Here is an 18,111-nt window from a genome sequence, read left to right as displayed (position 1 = left end):
GAAGAAGAAGATATCCATTTCCCTCTCGAAAAAATATCTCCGTGTCAGCAGCACAGAATACAGATACCTTTTTTTCTTTCTGCTATTTCTCGTGAGTATTACTTACAGAACTGTCACTGTTAAGGTATTGTTATGTCATCAAATTGTAAATATAGCGAGTAAAAAAAAAAATAAGTAATAGAGTAAAATCGATATAAACTATCAAATAAAGAGAAAAACTAGAAAAAAACAACAACAACGAGTTTGACACCAAAGCTATAATTGATAGAAAAATGATACATCTATCCTCCTTTCTTTCCTTCTTTTCAGTCACCATTTTCCCGTACCATTAATGACAGAGAAGCAGAAAGGGAGGATAACCGGGGTAGCATAGAAAACACAGTATGCTCATACACCAAGCTAGAAATATATATGTTTTTTTTTTTCTCAGGCACTAAAATCACACATTCACTTTAGTGAAGCAAACAAAGAAACAATAAAAAAACTAATCATTTGCTTTTATTCGCATTCTTTGCTACCACACGCGATGGTAACATTCTTTGGAAATATATAATGACGTTATCAATATGTTGGACTGGGAGGAGTGATCTGTTTCTCACTGTTATCATTATCTCCTTCCTGTGGGAGTTTTGTACTTGCAATCCCATTTCTTGTACTCACCTCTTCTACCCCTCCGACATTCCCCAGTCTCACATAGCAACGCACAACTACACAAAGAGAGGGATAAAGACAGAACGTATTTGTCGTTTATTATTATTGTTGAATATGGACATTTTTTTTACCGTTTTCTTCTTCCCCTTTTCGCTCTCACGAAGACAAACTGTCGGAAAAGGAAAAGGAAAGATTTTTTTTTTTAATTTAAAGAAAAATAAATAATGATAAGTTTTTTTTTTTAATCCATCGCCGTCAAATCATGAAGATATTAAGGGATTGGCGTACAACGTCAGATGTGGGGCACCATGCAAGGTCCGCGCTGCCAGAGGTATTGGTGTCATATGTGCTGCTGCATAGGGGTATAGCGGAATCGCTGCTGTTGAGGGACTGTGGTACCGCATTCCTGGTGCATCTGAGGTTAAAAGTAGAATGGATGAGCATGTTGGAACTTTGTTTACCGTTGATGGATTTAGTAATGGTGGGGCAAGAGAAACTGGAATTGGAATTAACTGTGGTGTTACATTTGAAGCCGCTGGTAAATACTCTGGTGGGGGCACTGCAAGGGCCATGTAGTCCTGTGGTCTGTATGTCTTTGCCCCACTTGCTCGAAGCTGATCCAGTTGAGCTTGTGTTCCATGAAAAAATGGACATTTATCACGTAAACAGGCACGTTCAGTGTAAAAAAGACAGACTGTGAGAGGCACACGTCTTGTCTCACCTTCTTGAACATGCATGTAAGAACAACTTGATGAGTGAGGACAACTCTTGTTGAAAAAATAATCGCGGCATATGAGTCCTTTATTTCGAAACATCTCAGCAATCTGTTGGCGCCGCTTATCAGGAGTCCACATAACCGGAATATCGTTCATTTTGAATAAATATTAGATTTGTGAAATTCCAGGAAAAAATAAACTCAGACACACACACACACACACACACACACACACACGAGTATAATCCTTCTCTTGTAAACTTATTCGAAAAATGAAGACCTCGTCATTGGACAATAAGACAAGATAAACAAAAAAGAAAAGAGAAAGAAAGGGGGAAGAAAAGCAGTAACAAAGAGACGCTAAATCACCACTTAAATGCCAAATAAAATAAAAAACAATACATATTTACCTTTGAGAAAAAGTACCAGCAGAATAAAAGGAAGAATATATATATTTGCCTTTCTTTCCTTCTTTCCTGATATTAGCCGCAACGACTTTATGAAGTTCCGACAATACTCATCTTCGCTTTCTTTCTGTAGAAATCCCCCGACCCCCACCCAGGGTAAACAACTCATTAACGCGCCATGCAGAATCATTTTTAAAAGAAATAAAAGTGACAACTACATCAAATAACCCCCAGAATATACAGTGAGAGTGATGTTGAGAACATAATGGCAAGATTCCCAGCGAAACGATAGCTATACCCGGCGTAGAGTCTCCTCCCATAGCTTGGGGCAGCAATAGGATAATAAATCTGTGCGAGAAAGGCTCGCCTGCAACGTGTCTGCAGTGGGTAAAGCACCGCATCCAGCGCCGCGGTGGCGGCGAAGGCGCCCATCAGTGCTTTATGTCTGTAGTGCCGCCACTCCTCGGTTCGGAGGAGATCTGGCCGCTGCCGCAGTGGCGATGCGGGGGTTGGAATGATGCCGGCGCCGGCCGTCTCGTACCACGTGAGCCACACGGCCTGCTGCGGGGCGAGGGCGGCGAGGGGGAGAAGTCCGGCGGCCCCGCGGAGAAGTCCGCGCGTCGAGAAGCCGGCGGGGGCGGCGGGGCCGAAGTGCCGCGCGAGAACGGCGTTGAGGAGCGGCGTGGCGGCAAAGTGAGCGGCCGCCCCCCCCGCCAGCCACACGGCCGCCACAGTGTAATACGGATGGCGGGTGTCGCAGTGCCGCGAGGGCGGGAGAAGCGGCGGACCCAACAATGACGACGACGATGATGACGACTCACCGCTTTTGACAATTGTGTGAGAGTCCAACGTCGTAGGATGGGTATTCGTATTCATATTCGTATGGGAGAGAGAGCGGAGAAGGATGGAGGCGGTGAGACCTTGTACTGCAACGGAGAACAAATCACGTGCCAAGACACCAGCCGCAAGGGACCAGACACTACCGCGGAGAAGCATCACACCGAGTTGACACTCTATCCACCGTAGACGAAGTGGGGCAACCATTAATCCACACATAGAGAAAAGAACTCCCATAGAAATAATATTAGCTACAAGATCGTGATTTACCATTCGAGTTGTGTTAGACTGAATTAACCACCTAGAAATAGAATCCAACCCATTTTCAAGATTTCCATTATTACTAATACGACGATAAAATTCTAGACGTTCCGATACCGTATTAGTTTCTTCAATAAGTCTACGATTTACCGGTGCTGTAGGTGCACGCCTATCTGTTAAAGTAACTACATCACCTAATAACATTGAAGGCTTTAAAAAATTAAAACGGGTATCATCCAAAAAATCAAAAGGTCGAAACGATGATGCTGGAGGAAATCCACTTACCATACTACTGGTTTGCCACAAGTGAGTAATCAATTCAGAGCAGAAGAGTCCATTTTCAATATTGCTACCATCCACAGTAAAATGTCCCTCATTCCAATTTAGTAAAGGAATTCGGCTATTATTATTAAGACGTTCCAAATGTGGAAAATATAAATCTTGAAGAAATATAGAAGCTTCACAATACGTCTGACGAAGAGTCTGTAGAGTACTAGCATCATCTTTTATATATACCATAGGTAAAATTTTATCAATGTTATCGATTTCCTTTGAAAGTAAATAGAGTTTATGAGCGGCTTTTATACGATCCATTTTGTCTGGGGGACTTAAAAAAGAGGGAACAAACCCTAAAAAATCCATCTTATAGGGAATATTACTAACCCTAGGGAGATGATTATAGAGTGAATTTTCCTGTTCTTTACGAGTTTCACCCATTTCCAGAAAACGGACAGAAACTTTATTTGCTGATGATCTTGCTAAACGGTTCTCCAAAGAACGTAATGTAACTCCATTGAGGTTCGTTTCTAGTACATAAGTACCAGAAGGAGAAATAGGATCATTGGGATGAATAGTTCCTCTCTGTTGTTGCTTTTCCACTTGTTCCTCGCTGAGTTTCATCACCATTGCAACATGATCAAATTCACACTCCGTTTTGTTAAGTAGACAAATAGCGATACCGATGGGATCTCGCATCTTCATACATCTGCGATTCATCAGCAAGATATCACCGCTGCGTAAACATGATGCGGGATCATTGCCTTCTGCGGACATTAAACAAGAAGAAAAAGAAAAAAGTTACTCTTATTATTCTCACCACCACCAACACCACCAACACCTCACCACTTTTACCTTCTTTTCCAGTGATGGAAATCAGAAAAATAAAAATGGTGACATTAACCACAACACCAACACAGAAAAAAAAAAACGAAAAGAGAAAAAAAACACAAAGAGTAAAACATACATAACCAATTTTGACTTTCTGGTTTTACACAACTACAACCCATATAAAGTTAGACACTTTCTTATCTTGTTTTTTTTTTTTCTTCCTTCTTGCGTTTACTTCGTCTTAACACTGAACGAAATCATTTAGGCAGATCCCTCGATAGATTTTCGCCATCGGAAGGTCATTGATATGTCTTCGTGTAACCGAAGCAAGCTTTCACGCGTGTCGCAATCTATGTTGTGACGACTTTTACTTTCGTATGTAGAATGATCATCTGGAGAAGCAGAAAAATACAATCGGTTTGTAGGGATACACCGACTTAACAAGGATGAGATGAGGTTTCTGGATAAACTGTTTCCAGCCCCACCAACGAGATCCATCTTTGTAACTACTACAAATGGTGATGCATCATACAAGAATGGACGAACTGTACAAACAAGATCTCTCAAATACATAAGCACACCCTCAGCATCTGGTGCCGGACTGTAACGAGGCCTTAATTGAAAAAAACTCATCCATCCATTATCTTCAATCAAATCCGTAGCAGGAACAACAATAATGCACTGATGTGCTTTGTTATCACTCACAACTGGTAGACGTTCAATTTGTTCAGATCGTAATGCGTCTTTACCTGCAAGTCGTGTTTTCCACGGCATCCCTGTGAATAGTCGTTCAAGTAGAAGTTGATCTTCAGCGTCGTATAACTTCCCTGGAGTATCTATGCAAAGCCAAGTTGGTTCAGTCGGGTGATTAGGGAATGGATCTACTGTAGTAGTTCCACAAAATCCACAAATACCAACTGGAGCCGCTGGCCATTTTGTATTACTAGTAACAGCCGCTCGGTAACTATTTACTAAAGAAGATTTTCCTACTTGTGGGGCACCAAGAATTAATATATGCATAGTTTCTCTAATTGTATTCCTCACTGACATTTTCCTTAGAGAATTACTCCCCCGTGAGGCTGTGGTATGAGCAAAATCATCTCCGTGTAATGACGGTGATGTAAATCCACCATTGGATAATGTCCGTGCAAAGCCGTTTACCGGCAATACAGCACGAGCCATATTTCCATCCTGCTGGACGGCGCGCAGTAAACCTACATTCGTCCCTACGCCCACACCCAATTGTGGGAATGCGGTGAGACTTGAGCACCGCGTTGCCCGTGGGGGTAATTGATCGCCGCACTCCACCGACCGCGAGGCGATGGAAGGCGTCTGCGAGGGAGAAGAAGACCGGGAGGGGGACTGTGAAGACGAGGATTGGGACTCGCTGGAGGAGTCGAGAGAGACTGCGAGGTTCCGCGCTCTGGACCGCTGCCACAAAGGCATATGAAGAGAAAAAAAAGAGAGAGAGAGAGTCCGACAACGCACTCCTAACTGGATAGATTCCCATCAGTGGTACAAAGAGTAAAAGAAAAGAAAAAAGAAAGAAAAAAATGTAATTCTACGTTCATACTTCCCTGCAAGAAAAATTAATAATAATGGTAATAATAAAAACAAGATGCAAATAGAATTATTAACTCATCTATACAAATTAATACTTTTGTCTGCGTTAGTAACATGTCCTCCGTGGCGGGATTTCAAAGGTATGGAATATGCAGTCTACATATCACAATTTGTTGTAATGGGGTGAGTCACTCTACTATAGAGGAAATGCTGGAGCTTGACAGGGATGCTTTTTCAATCATACCATCCTCGGGAAAAAATGGATCATGAGCACTGAGAGAATTAAGCAATAATGCATTCGGAGGGATACTACTCTCAGGTCGAGTACCAGGAATGACATATACATCACAGTCATAGTAGTCAAAATATAGTTGCTTGAGACGACTAATTTCCTCATCATCCAGGAGTTCATGCAGTGAACTAGTGGTTTCAGAGAGTATACTTCCCTCACTAGTCAAACGTTGCTGAAACTGTAGCATTCGCAATGATGCCTCATTTAAGTTATCAGAATTGGATCCACCTCGGGAAAGATAATGACGAGCGGCAGTAAGTCGTCGTGATTGAAAGGCTCGAACATAACTTTGTATTGTTACAGTGAGGGTTTGGGCCACCACTGCACATTGCGCAAGGGCAAACTCTTCTCCAGCCTTACGACGCCCCAGCATGGGTTTTCCACACTGTTTGATTGAAGCTAAATACACATTAATAACTCCTCGAAACGCTAACAGCTTTGCTGCATTTGTTCGAGCAAGTTCTTCCTTTAAGCGCCGTTCAAGAGCCACACACTTCCTCAGTTCCGCAAGTGCATTTACGGCCCCTGCGGCGTAGTCTTCTGCCCAAACCGCACTGCCCGCAATCTCCATGCGGGTGTTTGACGGATCCGTTGTTGCCGGTACCGTTGCCCGTGTTGTTCTCGCTGTGTTTTTTGATTTATGTGTTCTGCCGGTGTGTGAGTGTCCATGTAAGTGCGTTGTATCAATACCACCACCTCCACCATTATTCTCTCGTACTCCTTGTCGCCCGCGGCGCTTGTCGTCCTCGTCACTCTCCACATCGCCATCATGTGGGTGTGCGAATGGGAGTTGTTGTTGTGATTGTGATTGTGATTGAATTGGAAGAAGCGAAGTGCGGGAGGGGGTTGATTTCAGTCCGTGTGTGTGCGTCTTCTGCGGCGTTGGGCGGAAACCGCGGCGTTCACTTTTCGGTGGCGAGTCGCCGGGGTGCGCTGCGAGATCACTGAACTTCACCTCGCGCGGCTGCAGCGCCGGCCGGTGCTGTTCCATTGCTTGTACACACACGGACTACTAACAGTAGCAGTGGCAACAGCAAAACTAAAAAAAAAAAAAAAAACGAGATGGAAATGGGAATGTGGTTTGAGAGAGAGAGAAAAAGAGGGAATAGAAAAATAAAGAAAGAAAAAAAAAGAGATATACAGAGCAACAGAATTCATAAAGGGAGAGAGATAGAGACAAAGAGAGGAAAGGAGTGTATTCCATCCCACCCTCTCCAACTCATTACACAGAGATACCGATAGAGAGAAAAGGAACAGGAAAGGTGAATTAACGCAACAAAAAGTCGCAGCAGTACTGAGACATACAGAAATATACACAGAAAGAAAAGAAATAATAATAATAATAATAATAATAATAATAATAATAATAATAATAATAATAATAATAACGTATGCAATAATAAGCACTCTGCTGTGCTAAAACAACTTGTTCAGTAGATCTGTCCATTCTTCTACCCCACGTACCATCCATTTTAACGGACGCCTAGACCACGTTTTTCCCCCAAGTTTCATTTCCATCAAGCTAAACTCTTCTCGTACGGCCACTACAGATGCCTCAATCAGAGCATTTCGCTGTGATGCATCAAGTACAGCAAAGTTACGACAGGCATCGATTCTCTTAGTCAAGGCCTTAGCTGCATCTCGATACCAATGCTTTACAGCCATACGCTGAGCCTTAGTTAATTCTTCTGTTGAAGCATTGAAAGTCGCTAAACGAGGATCTGTACTTACTGGTGGAAAGCATCCTGACCATGATGCGGCAAACTCATCAACAAATCGCCGCTTTTCATCCTCAAGCATTGCAATTATATTTGAAACAATAGGTACAGACGCTTCTTGTTCTTGTTCTTCTCTTCCTCTTCCTCTTGAAGTATGTTTTTTCGTAGTATCTGGATCTTTTTCAAGAAAAAAGCGTCGTTGATGAAAACATGCCTCCTTACGGTAACTCTCAATAAAGAAAATAATATTATTTAGCATAAATATAGCTGGTGAAATAAGATGACTACGATCTTTCGAGTTACTTGAGTTAGATCCCAAATTGAAATTATAAAGATGTAGAAGATGAAGATGAGTATGATTATGAGTTCCATCTTCCATAGCATCACGTTGAATTTCTTGTGCCGTTTCTGCAATAACTTCCAAGTCTCTAAGAGTTCCAAAAACACATCGCACCATATAATCTTCAACTTCTTGTACAGCTCTAGCTTCAGCATTAGTGTTCAACAAGGATCCATGTAGAGCAAGTTTCATTGCACCATAATAGTTAGTTAACAACACTTTATGTAGATATACTTGATTGGTAACGGAAACATGGGCAGAGCAATCAAGTGATGGATACCACTCCGTACGGTGTAAAGTTCGTGTGTACTCTTTTAAAAGCCCAGAGTCTAAAGATCCTTTACAAGTGACATAGAAATCCAAAAGATCTCTAACTTCAAAGAGAAATTTTTCTACTTCATTATCAACATGATCAAGGAAATTATGATTATCTCCTGGTAAACCTTCTGCAAGTAGTTTCCATTTCCACATATCTTCAAGAAGTTCTAAACCTACAAATATCATATCACGAAAATTTTGTCGTACACCAAATAATCCAATACCTTCACCTCGAGAAAGTACAAACATACGTGTGGGATCTGAAAAAAAAGTCTCACTTATTTTTATAACTGCGAAACATTTATCTTTTACACAATCAAAAATCATATTAGCTAATTCACTTGGAATTTCAATCACATCAAAAGAATCATTTAATGGATCTAAAGCATAACGTTTTAAACATTCTGCACTTTCACTAACGATTTCTCGAGCTTTAGAAGAAATTGTGAGAAGATAATGACTACCTTTTTGATAATTTTTTCGCATAGGTGCCACACCATGACGTACTGTAATGGTACTGTAAGGTTGTATTTCATCTTCCTTGGAGGAACTTTCAAGGAGGGAATTAACAAAGTGCAACATATGTTCACCAAGAAGTTGCTTAACATCTACGGATATAACATCAGTACGGTTAAAATTTTCACCAAGTCTATGTACAACTCTATCAATACCATTTAAGGCTTCAGGTTTATGCAGCAGCAAATGTGTTGACGCAGTACGTTTTTCATTCTCACCTTCTCTAGCTAATTGATCCTTCTGAAGTGCGGTTATAAAAGACTCCTTCACAGTATCTTCAGCAACTTTCACTACAGCAGCTAACCGTTCTGTGATGTTTGCCGCAATTTGATCGGCGTACGGATTTGGTGGATGCGATGCTAGATAGATATCGGTAAAGACGAGGTAATCAATACACTTACACAGTGCCTCTGGCTTCTTCTCCTTTCGATCCAGTACGAGTCGCAGTGATGGGGGTGGATGATAACAGCGGGCGGCTCTTGACATTTCTTCAATGGTGGAGGCGATGTTCTCCTGCGCTATTTCCCACGGCTGTACATCTGCAGTGATGCGGCGGGCCCGATCGGCGATGGCTCTTGAAGTATCGGCGAAGTTGTCAAGAGTTTTGGCGCTGCTGATGTGAAGGGCATTAAGCGCATTGATTTGTTCATCTAGTGTGGAGAAGCCCATGCGATGAGACCTCTATTTTATTATTTATTTATTTTACACCGTATAAAGAGAGAAAATTTTAAAAAGGAAAAAAAAAAGAATAAAAGAATAAGAGAAGAGCAAGGAAGGAAGTAAGTGTAATATTATTACTACAGAGAGAGTCAAGACCCCATCACTGATGAGAGAAGGAAAGCAAATTAAAGAATTTTTTTTTGGATTTTATATTTCATATTCATCATTTGCAAATGAAAAGAAAAAAATATATATACAAATTCATAATCTCGTCTTAGGCGTTTTTTTTCTTTCTTTTTTTTTTTTACTTTTGATGCCCTCACAGCCCCACCTCCATTCACGCTGTGAGATGAGGACGAATAGCTTTCATAAAGGCCTCTCGAAATGATTCATCACTAAAACGTTTAATAACATTTAATCCCCGGTCTTGAAAGGCTTCATACACCCGCGGCTGATGTGTTTTAATTTCAAAAATATCCACCATTCGATCAGCATATTCACTCTCATCTTTAGCGAGAAAACCAATATTCGGCGATGTAATTATATCAAGACAGACACCACCACTGTTATGACCAAGTGGAATACATCCAGACGCTATGTATTCCACGAGAACAATTCCAAAATGTTCATCTTCCATTGTGTGTAGCCCAATACAACAAGTTGAGAGTAATTCACACACTTCAGCAAAAGGGGCTCCAACTCGAATTTCCACACGGTTGGAAATGCCTCTTTTTTTAGCTTCTAAAACAATATCATCAGCTCGTTTTTGATCCTCCATGCTTCGGGCTCCTCCTACCATAATGAGTCGTGCATCCGCTGGGAGACGAGGTAATGCCTTATCAAATGCAACAAGTTGCAACAGATGATTCTTTTCAGGTCTAAATTGTCCAACACTAACAATAGTGTTAATTCGCTCTTCTGGTGATTTTCGAAGTTTCATAAACTGACTAACAGCACAGGGTGGGTATACAAGTACTGAAACCCTTGGTTTCCACATTTGCTCAATATGACGTTTAGTCCAATTCGAGTTCGTTAAGACAAGCACAGGAAATTGTCCAAGCCACCAATAGAAACAAGCGAAAAGCTTATAATATAAAACTTTGGCTTTTCGAAGGATGTGATAACGTGCGAATATACTTTGGTTATTATATCGTTTTTCTCCACTTTCCACACGTTGTGTCATTATCGATGTGATAACAGGGTAGTGTGTATAGGTGATAATACGAACTTTGGCAAATAAAGCAAGCAATGGATAAATGCCAGGAATACCAACACTTTCAATTACTATAGGCGTTATATTATTTACAATACACGTTTCATAAAATAATAGAACCCCACCACAGATAGCTTGTAATATAAGCGTTAAAAAAGGGTACTGATTACCGTCAACCCATCGTGTTACTTCTCTTCTCAAGAAAATAACTTCCAAAGGCTTTTGTAAACGAATTTGAAACTGCCTATAAACTATATGAGCAAGCTGTTTCTCCTTGCTTTCACCTATATTACTACTACTATTATCCTTTGTTCCAATACTTGTACAGTAGAGAACATAGCGACGATCAATTTCTCTCTCGGCATCATCCTGTTGAAGTGCATTAATAGCCACCCACAACACACGTTCTCCCCCACCACCTGCGGCTGCTGACGGGTGTAAAAAACCAACCGTGTTGGATGGGAATTGTTGTTTTCCACGACGAACAATAACTGCAATAACTGTAATGAGACTACAGAGTAGAATCACTACTGCTACTATAATGGCAGTCAGCATTGTTGGTAGTTAATTCACACTCTTCCAGAAGGGTTTAGACAAAGAAGGAAACACCGAAGCTAAGAACCATAAACATAAAAGGAAACAAAAACAGAAAAAAGAGAAGAAAACGGTAGATCCCAATATAAAGAAAGCGATGAAAAGGGACCTAAAACGCATCAAAAAAATGCGCGAACCACAAAAGGACCCCCGCAAAAAAAAAAAAAAAAACAACAAGAGGAAAAATACCGAAAAAAAAAATAACTTCTACGAAACGAGAAACGAAAATAAACAGTTTTCACGGACCCTACGCCTTGATGGATGTCTTGAAATGGTTGTTAATTCTGCGGTTCACAACCTTCAGATAACGGCAGCGGCCAGTGCCTGTGCGGCGACGCTTGATGGCCTTCACGGACCAGTTATAACGACGGCGGCTGGCGCGTGGATACGCACAGGCGGCACAGCGCTCCCACTGCACGTGATAGGCATTGCGGCCGCAGCGACGGCAGAGAATGTGCGTGCGCCCATGGCGCTGACCCATTGAGGTGGTACCCTTCGTCATTGCTTCCTCAGACTAAACGAGGTCCTTTTGTTTGTTGTTTAATTAATTAATATAGAGTTTGGAGAGTATATTATATATATATAATCAAACAATGGTAGGAGACAAGCAAGAAAAAGAAGAGAGTTCCAAAATATATATATATATTTAGTATTACAAAGACGTAAGATGTGTCGCAAAAGCGAGAAAAAAAAAAGACCACAAAAGAGAGGGAAACACAGAGAAATATAGATAGATAGAAAGATTCCAAAAAAAAAAAAAAAAAAAAAAAAATAATAATAATAATAATAATAATAATAATAATAATAATAATAATAATAACAATAATAATAATAACAATTACAAGAATAAAAAACAACAACAGCAACAAAACACAACTACTTGTTTCGATTAATAATAACCTTATCAGCAGTGCAAAGCCACGTATCACATGAGTCATCTCCATCCTTATCCATTTCAATTTCTTCCCGTTTTCCATGATTCGTTGCCTGATCAATTATGTCAACTGAAGAGAGAATAGGAATATGCCAATGGGAGGATGGTATTCTTCCTCGTTGCACCCAAACAGCAAATGGCCTCGGAGGTACAACCAATAACGTTACAGATCCTGTCACTCGTTGATAAAGGGCTCTATACGTTACACGATGTCGTTGTCGCCAACGCAAAAATGATCGTTGACTAAGCAACACAAAATGATGATCGCGCATTTGATCATTTGACACAAAAAGACAGTTTGGTTTGCGAATAGCTGCATATAACCAACAATAGTCATCATTAATAAAACCTGGACATGCAATCAAGGATGAATCATTTTTCCATTTTAAAAGCCATTCAGCATTCTCTGCGGATGGAGATTCTACGTGACGGTTGTGCAGCATCACCAAAGGTTTCTTTCCAATTCGTCGTGTTTGTATTAACATTTCGTTAATAAGAGAAAATTTTGGAGGAACATCAACTGGTAGTGGAATATCACAAAGTTGGTATTCAGGTACAGTCTTTGGATCAACTCCACGACTACGGAGCAGTTTTTCCTTAGCTTCTCGATACCATCTACTAAGACCATAATACCCAACATTAGCACCATCAATAACGGCATCATAATCAAACTCTGCGAGTTTCGCCTTAAAAGTTTCAAACTCTTGCCATCGTCGTTCCGTCTCTACTGGTGTTACCATTCTTTCCGGTTCATACCGGCTTGCACCATCCACTCTTGGTGCGATGAGTTTTGTTTCAATATCATTTAAAAGCGTATCACGATCCGTTGCTTCAAAATCAAATGTACTTAGCGTCGTCCCACATCGTTGACATTCCCCAGTCTTGTTATCCACTTGTGTCATTTCACCTCCCATGAGACCCTGCAACAACTCTCCATTGCTTTTACCCACAACTGGGTGATGATCTACCATTCCCTGCAGTAATTCATCAAGCAAGGTAGCCGCAATAGAATTACTATTATCCTCCTCCTTACTGTTCTTGTTTTTCTGCAGAGAAGAGAGTAATTGATGATAATCCACATCCCAAAATTCTGCTCCTCTTGTTCTTCCAAGTCGCAGGATTTTTAGTGCCAATTGAATATCATTGGTTCTCGCGGCATGCTCAAGAAGAGGAAAAAAAAGACGACGTTTATGAGATTCCACCGGTAACATGGCGAGGATTTTTTCTGCTAAATCCATATCGACATTTGCAGAACGAGTAAGTAATCGAAGTGCAACCGTAGCGATTTTTTCGTCAACAATATTCATGTGTAGTGAAGAATCAGCTTGTAATATCTGTCGCATTAACATTTCTGCATCTCCCAACATTCCCTTTTCTGTCCAGATATACAGAACTTTAGCAATAGATGAACTACGAGGAAGAGTTTTGTGCTTTTCAACGCATTCTTTAAGAAATTGAGAGAGCATAGACACTGTGGATAATTCAGTAACTCCCATATCTCCCAATTTTGTAAAAACTTCATTAATGAAGTCAGATGGCTTTAATCGTCTTTTTAACTTAGTCTGCAGATTATTCTCTGTGATCATTTTCTGAACAATCGGAAGAGCACTGAACTCCTGTGGAATGTCAGGCTCCCTCCGCAAACGGCGACGTGCCGGTTCATCACAATCCGACATTTCCCTATTAATTTCTTTTCTTTTTTCACCCAAATGTAAACACAACCACCACCACCACAAGAACAATTATACTTTTTTATTATTATTTAAAGAAACAGTAAGAGAGAAAAACAAATTCAAAATAATAATAAAAAAAGAGATAATATCAGGCAAGAGGAAGAGAAGAAGAAGAGTCTGAGTATGCTACCCTCTCTCTCTCTCTCTCTCTCTCTCTCTCTCTCTCTCTCTCTCTCTCTCTCTCTCTCTCTCTCTCTCTATCTCTCTCTCTCTCTCTCTCTCTCTCTCTATTTCCCCTTTACTCCCTTAACACCCTCGTATGATCCATTATGAAGAAAAAAAAAAGTGAAAGCAACATCATAAATATCAATATCATATAACAACATTGACAAAGGAAACCTCACAGCTTGCAAAATGGGGTATTAAAGAAAATGATACATTTTTGACTGCAATAAACATGAAAAAAACAAAGAATGAAAAAAAAAAAACAATAAAACAGCTTGCATACTTTCCAATGGTTCCAAATATACAGTTTACATAATTTTTTTACGAGGGCGGTAAAACGAAGAAGAGGCCTTATCCATTTCATCCTAATGGGACACGGATTCTCTCAATAGCAAATACATTTCGCAGCTTCTGTTGGAGTACAGTTACTTCGTATTCTGCCTCAAGGATTTCACGATTCATCGCCTTTAAGAGTTTTTCTGCTTTTGCCTGTTCTCTTAATCTCCGTTGTGTGAGTTTGCGGTCTTTTCCCTCCTCCAGAGTGCGTTGATGTTCTTCTTCTGCCGTTTGATACGCCCTACTCAACCGTTCCGCCTTTTCCACGGAGGCATCATACTTCTGCAGTAACTGCAGTTGATGCTCTGTAAAGTATCCACAGAAATCTTCAGGGGATTCGTGTGTACTGTACGCGATGGAGTCACGGAATTGCGCGGGAGCATCACCGTATACTTCTTCTAATTCTTTTCGCACTAATTGCTCAAAATCCGCGTAGCTCTGGAGTTGGCGCAGGGATGTTAGTTCAACAGAAATGTCAGCGCAATCCTCACATGCCCGCAAATGTGGGCGCTTAAAGATAGACATCGCCTTAACAAAAAAAAAAAAAGAAATCTATTTCGTTATTATTGAGGTAGGTATAGAGAAATAGAGAAATAAAGAAATAATAAGAGAGAAGAAAGAATGGTTGAAAAAACAGCAAAAAAAAACTATAAGAAGAGAAAACTCAAATTGTTTTTTTTTTCTTTTTCCTTCACCTTTTTTCTTTGAAACGTATGTACCATATTTTCAGAAATGATGTGCAATAATTGCCCACCCATTACAAGAGAGCTAAGAAAAAAAAAGATCCAGTTCACCATCTATTTAAGAGCATCCCACTTCACATTATATATATATATATATATATATATATATATATATATATATATATGTGTGTGTATATTTTACGAGACCAACATCAAGAATCGCTATACGTGAGTATTAACACATCATTGTTGTTTTCTTTCTTTTTTTTTCAGTATTCTTCGTCTTTTTTTCTTAATTGTCTGTGTGCGTTTTTTTTTTTTTAACCACCATTTTCTCACATTTTTTTTTCTTTCGTCACGCCGGTGTATGCAGATGGGCATCTCACTTTCTTTCTCTTTCTCTTTCTCTGCCACTCACTCTAGAATCGCCGTGTTAATCATTCCGGCATCTTCCAACGCATCACAGTCCTCGTGGAGCGCATTAATGTTATTGTATAGATAACCACCATACATGTCCTCAAGGTTTCTTGGCTGCACAACGTATTCACCCGTTACACCAGGGGCAATATCGATGTCATACTCCTCCTTAAAAAACTCTTTAAGTGCAATATGACTATCAATATTAGTATCGCTAGAATGGCTAGTATTATCTTGAAAGCGTTTAAAATCTTCATGAGTCCAGTACCCCTTATCTCCATCAAAGCATTTAAAAATCATATTTACCAGCGGTTTATCATCAACACTCAAAAGGATACGAAAACCCTCCTTTTCAGCACGGGCATACATTTCACGGCAATTTACACAGTACATTTCACCACTTTCTTCGTCAAACTCCAAATCTTCAATGCCCAAACACTGTTTGTTGGCGCAAACCTGCAAAACAAGAACATCTTCTTCGTCGTCTGACATAATTTCTGCTGGATTTCTCTTGGTCTCCACCACCATCGCTATAGAATTAATGTAATTAAAATCAAAAAAAAAAAGAACAAACAAAAATACAAAAATAAAACAAATTTAATTAGTTGGTACTAATTTACAATTATACCATATTCAATTTATACATATATAGACGTTCATCTGTGTAATCAAATAAGAACGTACATAAACTAAATATCTAATACAGCGCAACGACATTCGATATGCTTATCACCTTTAACTTCAAAGGTTCAATTACATCCGACGCGGCATTGGCATGGGAGGTAAAGGTGGTGTAGGGGGCGCTGCAGTCGATAATTTAAATTGATTCCCAATTACTGCAACTTCTTTTATCTTCACAGAAAGTGATGGCATTGGAAGAGGAGGAGGCGGAGGTGCCAATACTCTTTCTTCTTCTTTTTCTCCTCTTACTGCTGTTGGTTGTGGTTGTGTTGGTTTAGGGGGATTACAAATCTCACTATCATCCACAATGGAAGACGTTTCAACTTTTGACAATTCGTTAGATAAATCTTTGCTTCTAGTTTGTCTTTCATTGCAACTTTGTTTTAACTGAAGCAGGTGTTCTCGTTCCGTCTCAATACGGGTCTTTACCTCATCCGCAGCTTCTAACCGCTCTTTCCAACGGTCTTGAGCTCTATGAAATAACTCCACTTCTTTTCTTCGCATCTTAGCAGTTGATGTGGGAGAGGGATTATTGGTGGATGCCTCTATAGAATCTATCTCATTCTCATTAAAGAAGCAGTGATGAGTTAAGACGGGCAAATCTGCAGGAATGGTTGGGTGAAATATATAAAACAAAATATTTTGTATTGGTAATGGGAGTCCTGTTAATCTATTTATTATGTGATTACAACTAGATCGTGGTGTCTCTTCATTTTCTTCACTATCGGAAATAAAGGGTTCTCCCTGACAAGTCAAAAGTTCATGTAACATTTGTTGATCCACACAAATACCACACAATTGCAAAAAGAATAACACCAAACAAGAAAACATCAAAAGCTGTTCGTTTAGGTAAAACTGAATTACCATCCTGAATTAAATATGAATAAATTGATGGAAACAAACATGTCCCTGCAAGAATGTCTTCCACATCAGAGAGTACCAAACCATGCCTTTCTGAAAGTATAAGATTACCAATAGAGAGTGTAGGAAGTGATATATTATACTGGTAACAACTACTAATAATGTAGAGAATCTTACGACCTAGTTTTTGCAATTGTGGAACTTCTAAGGGTTTCACAATTTGCCCTCGTTCTTGTTTTTTATCCGTTGTGAATGGTTGACGTGAGTGCAGCATATCACGCAGACTTCCTTGAAGCGCTATTGGGTACACAGCAAATACACGTGAGGCGGCTACATCTACATATAATGAATTGTAAAAAAGAGTGGGGTTTAACCCAATAAGAATTTTCTGCCATACATCTACTTCAATATCTGTCTTTGTAACTACACGTTGCACAACAAGAAGTAACTCTGTGCCCATAGAAGCATCCGTTACAAGTATACGTGTTTCCTCGATCGTGTTAAAAGTGTAGACGATGGAAGAATAGAACGAAATACAAATGGTGTTCCTCGAAGCCACATACGTGCTGCTATGATATTTGAATCATGATCTTCCGATAATGCACCCGCTGTAACTAAACAACGTGCTATAGCCCATTCATCAGAACGTCTCGCTTCCACCTTAGTGTGATGTAAATACTCCTCATATTTTTGCTGCTCAAGTAAAGCTGCTTGTTCAAATCCAATGAGGGATAGAAACTCTGCATCTCTGCATAGTAAACGGTGACTCGCTACACTATTTAAAAATACTTCAACAGAGGTTCACCGTGCTTCAATATACGCTGGATCATTTCCTCTGAAGAGACTTGGTCCCAAAAGGGCCGGTAACTCCCGGTCCGAAGCAAGTTCTTTTAGTCTTGTACACAATAAAGAAAATTGTGTGAATGTGCGCTCTACAACGGTAAAGGCAGCAGTGGGACGCACTGGGCTCATGATGCATACCTTAAACGTTATGTCATTTTCTCCAGCCGATGGATCAACCACGCGAAGAAGAAGTGCAGAGGGATGCAACATGATCCTTACTTTCACAGTTAGAGTGCATACTCTCTTTATTGGGAAGTACAGAAATA

General features: G+C 40.1%; 12 protein-coding genes across 12 annotated transcripts; all 12 read right to left on the bottom strand.

Annotated features, from left to right (window-relative positions):
- Positions 1–911: 911 nt before the first annotated feature.
- On the bottom strand, positions 912–1,523 carry LSM04_002417 (uncharacterized protein; the record flags this gene model as incomplete). Its single annotated transcript, XM_067335624.1, has 1 exon — positions 912–1,523. One exon carries the CDS (start codon positions 1,521–1,523, stop codon positions 912–914), a length of 612 nt encoding a protein of 203 aa, XP_067195054.1.
- A 469-nt stretch (positions 1,524–1,992) lies between these two features.
- LSM04_001243 (uncharacterized protein) lies at positions 1,993–3,924 on the bottom strand (the record flags this gene model as incomplete). The annotated part of the gene is made up of 1 exon (XM_067335623.1): positions 1,993–3,924. The coding sequence occupies one exon, from the start codon at positions 3,922–3,924 to the stop codon at positions 1,993–1,995; it is 1,932 nt and encodes a 643-aa protein (XP_067194980.1).
- A 315-nt stretch (positions 3,925–4,239) lies between these two features.
- On the bottom strand, positions 4,240–5,424 carry LSM04_002030 (uncharacterized protein; the record flags this gene model as incomplete). The annotated part of the gene is made up of 1 exon (XM_067335622.1): positions 4,240–5,424. One exon carries the CDS (start codon positions 5,422–5,424, stop codon positions 4,240–4,242), a length of 1,185 nt encoding a protein of 394 aa, XP_067195029.1.
- Positions 5,425–5,729: 305 nt separating this feature from the next.
- Positions 5,730–6,824, bottom strand: LSM04_004687 (uncharacterized protein; the record flags this gene model as incomplete). The annotated part of the gene is made up of 1 exon (XM_067335621.1): positions 5,730–6,824. One exon carries the CDS (start codon positions 6,822–6,824, stop codon positions 5,730–5,732), a length of 1,095 nt encoding a protein of 364 aa, XP_067195184.1.
- Positions 6,825–7,249: 425 nt separating this feature from the next.
- Positions 7,250–9,394, bottom strand: LSM04_003383 (uncharacterized protein; the record flags this gene model as incomplete). The annotated part of the gene is made up of 1 exon (XM_067335620.1): positions 7,250–9,394. The coding sequence occupies one exon, from the start codon at positions 9,392–9,394 to the stop codon at positions 7,250–7,252; it is 2,145 nt and encodes a 714-aa protein (XP_067195107.1).
- A 328-nt stretch (positions 9,395–9,722) lies between these two features.
- LSM04_007151 (ALG11 mannosyltransferase) lies at positions 9,723–11,153 on the bottom strand (the record flags this gene model as incomplete). Its single annotated transcript, XM_067335619.1, has 1 exon — positions 9,723–11,153. The coding sequence occupies one exon, from the start codon at positions 11,151–11,153 to the stop codon at positions 9,723–9,725; it is 1,431 nt and encodes a 476-aa protein (XP_067195338.1).
- A 286-nt stretch (positions 11,154–11,439) lies between these two features.
- LSM04_009512 (Ribosomal protein L37e) lies at positions 11,440–11,694 on the bottom strand (the record flags this gene model as incomplete). The annotated part of the gene is made up of 1 exon (XM_067335618.1): positions 11,440–11,694. The coding sequence occupies one exon, from the start codon at positions 11,692–11,694 to the stop codon at positions 11,440–11,442; it is 255 nt and encodes an 84-aa protein (XP_067195486.1).
- Positions 11,695–12,068: 374 nt separating this feature from the next.
- Positions 12,069–13,802, bottom strand: LSM04_006229 (Protein-only RNase P; the record flags this gene model as incomplete). Its single annotated transcript, XM_067335616.1, has 1 exon — positions 12,069–13,802. The coding sequence occupies one exon, from the start codon at positions 13,800–13,802 to the stop codon at positions 12,069–12,071; it is 1,734 nt and encodes a 577-aa protein (XP_067195279.1).
- A 582-nt stretch (positions 13,803–14,384) lies between these two features.
- Positions 14,385–14,885, bottom strand: LSM04_007175 (uncharacterized protein; the record flags this gene model as incomplete). Its single annotated transcript, XM_067335615.1, has 1 exon — positions 14,385–14,885. One exon carries the CDS (start codon positions 14,883–14,885, stop codon positions 14,385–14,387), a length of 501 nt encoding a protein of 166 aa, XP_067195343.1.
- Positions 14,886–15,457: 572 nt separating this feature from the next.
- On the bottom strand, positions 15,458–15,952 carry LSM04_001986 (uncharacterized protein; the record flags this gene model as incomplete). The annotated part of the gene is made up of 1 exon (XM_067335614.1): positions 15,458–15,952. The coding sequence occupies one exon, from the start codon at positions 15,950–15,952 to the stop codon at positions 15,458–15,460; it is 495 nt and encodes a 164-aa protein (XP_067195027.1).
- A 261-nt stretch (positions 15,953–16,213) lies between these two features.
- LSM04_000424 (uncharacterized protein) lies at positions 16,214–17,462 on the bottom strand (the record flags this gene model as incomplete). Its single annotated transcript, XM_067335613.1, has 2 exons — positions 16,214–16,978; positions 17,070–17,462. The coding sequence occupies 2 exons, from the start codon at positions 17,460–17,462 to the stop codon at positions 16,214–16,216; spliced, it is 1,158 nt and encodes a 385-aa protein (XP_067194937.1).
- An 11-nt stretch (positions 17,463–17,473) lies between these two features.
- LSM04_007661 (uncharacterized protein) lies at positions 17,474–18,055 on the bottom strand (the record flags this gene model as incomplete). Its single annotated transcript, XM_067335612.1, has 2 exons — positions 17,474–17,790; positions 17,848–18,055. 2 exons carry the CDS (start codon positions 18,053–18,055, stop codon positions 17,474–17,476), a joined length of 525 nt encoding a protein of 174 aa, XP_067195366.1.
- Positions 18,056–18,111: the final 56 nt, after the last annotated feature.

Source organism: Trypanosoma melophagium (assembly GCF_022059095.1).
Source record: "Trypanosoma melophagium isolate St. Kilda chromosome Unknown ctg1segment0, whole genome shotgun sequence".
Taxonomy (NCBI): Eukaryota; Euglenozoa; class Kinetoplastea; order Trypanosomatida; family Trypanosomatidae; genus Trypanosoma; species Trypanosoma melophagium.
The sequence above is the reverse complement of the archived record's forward strand: the minus strand, read 5'-3'. Positions and strand labels throughout refer to the sequence as shown.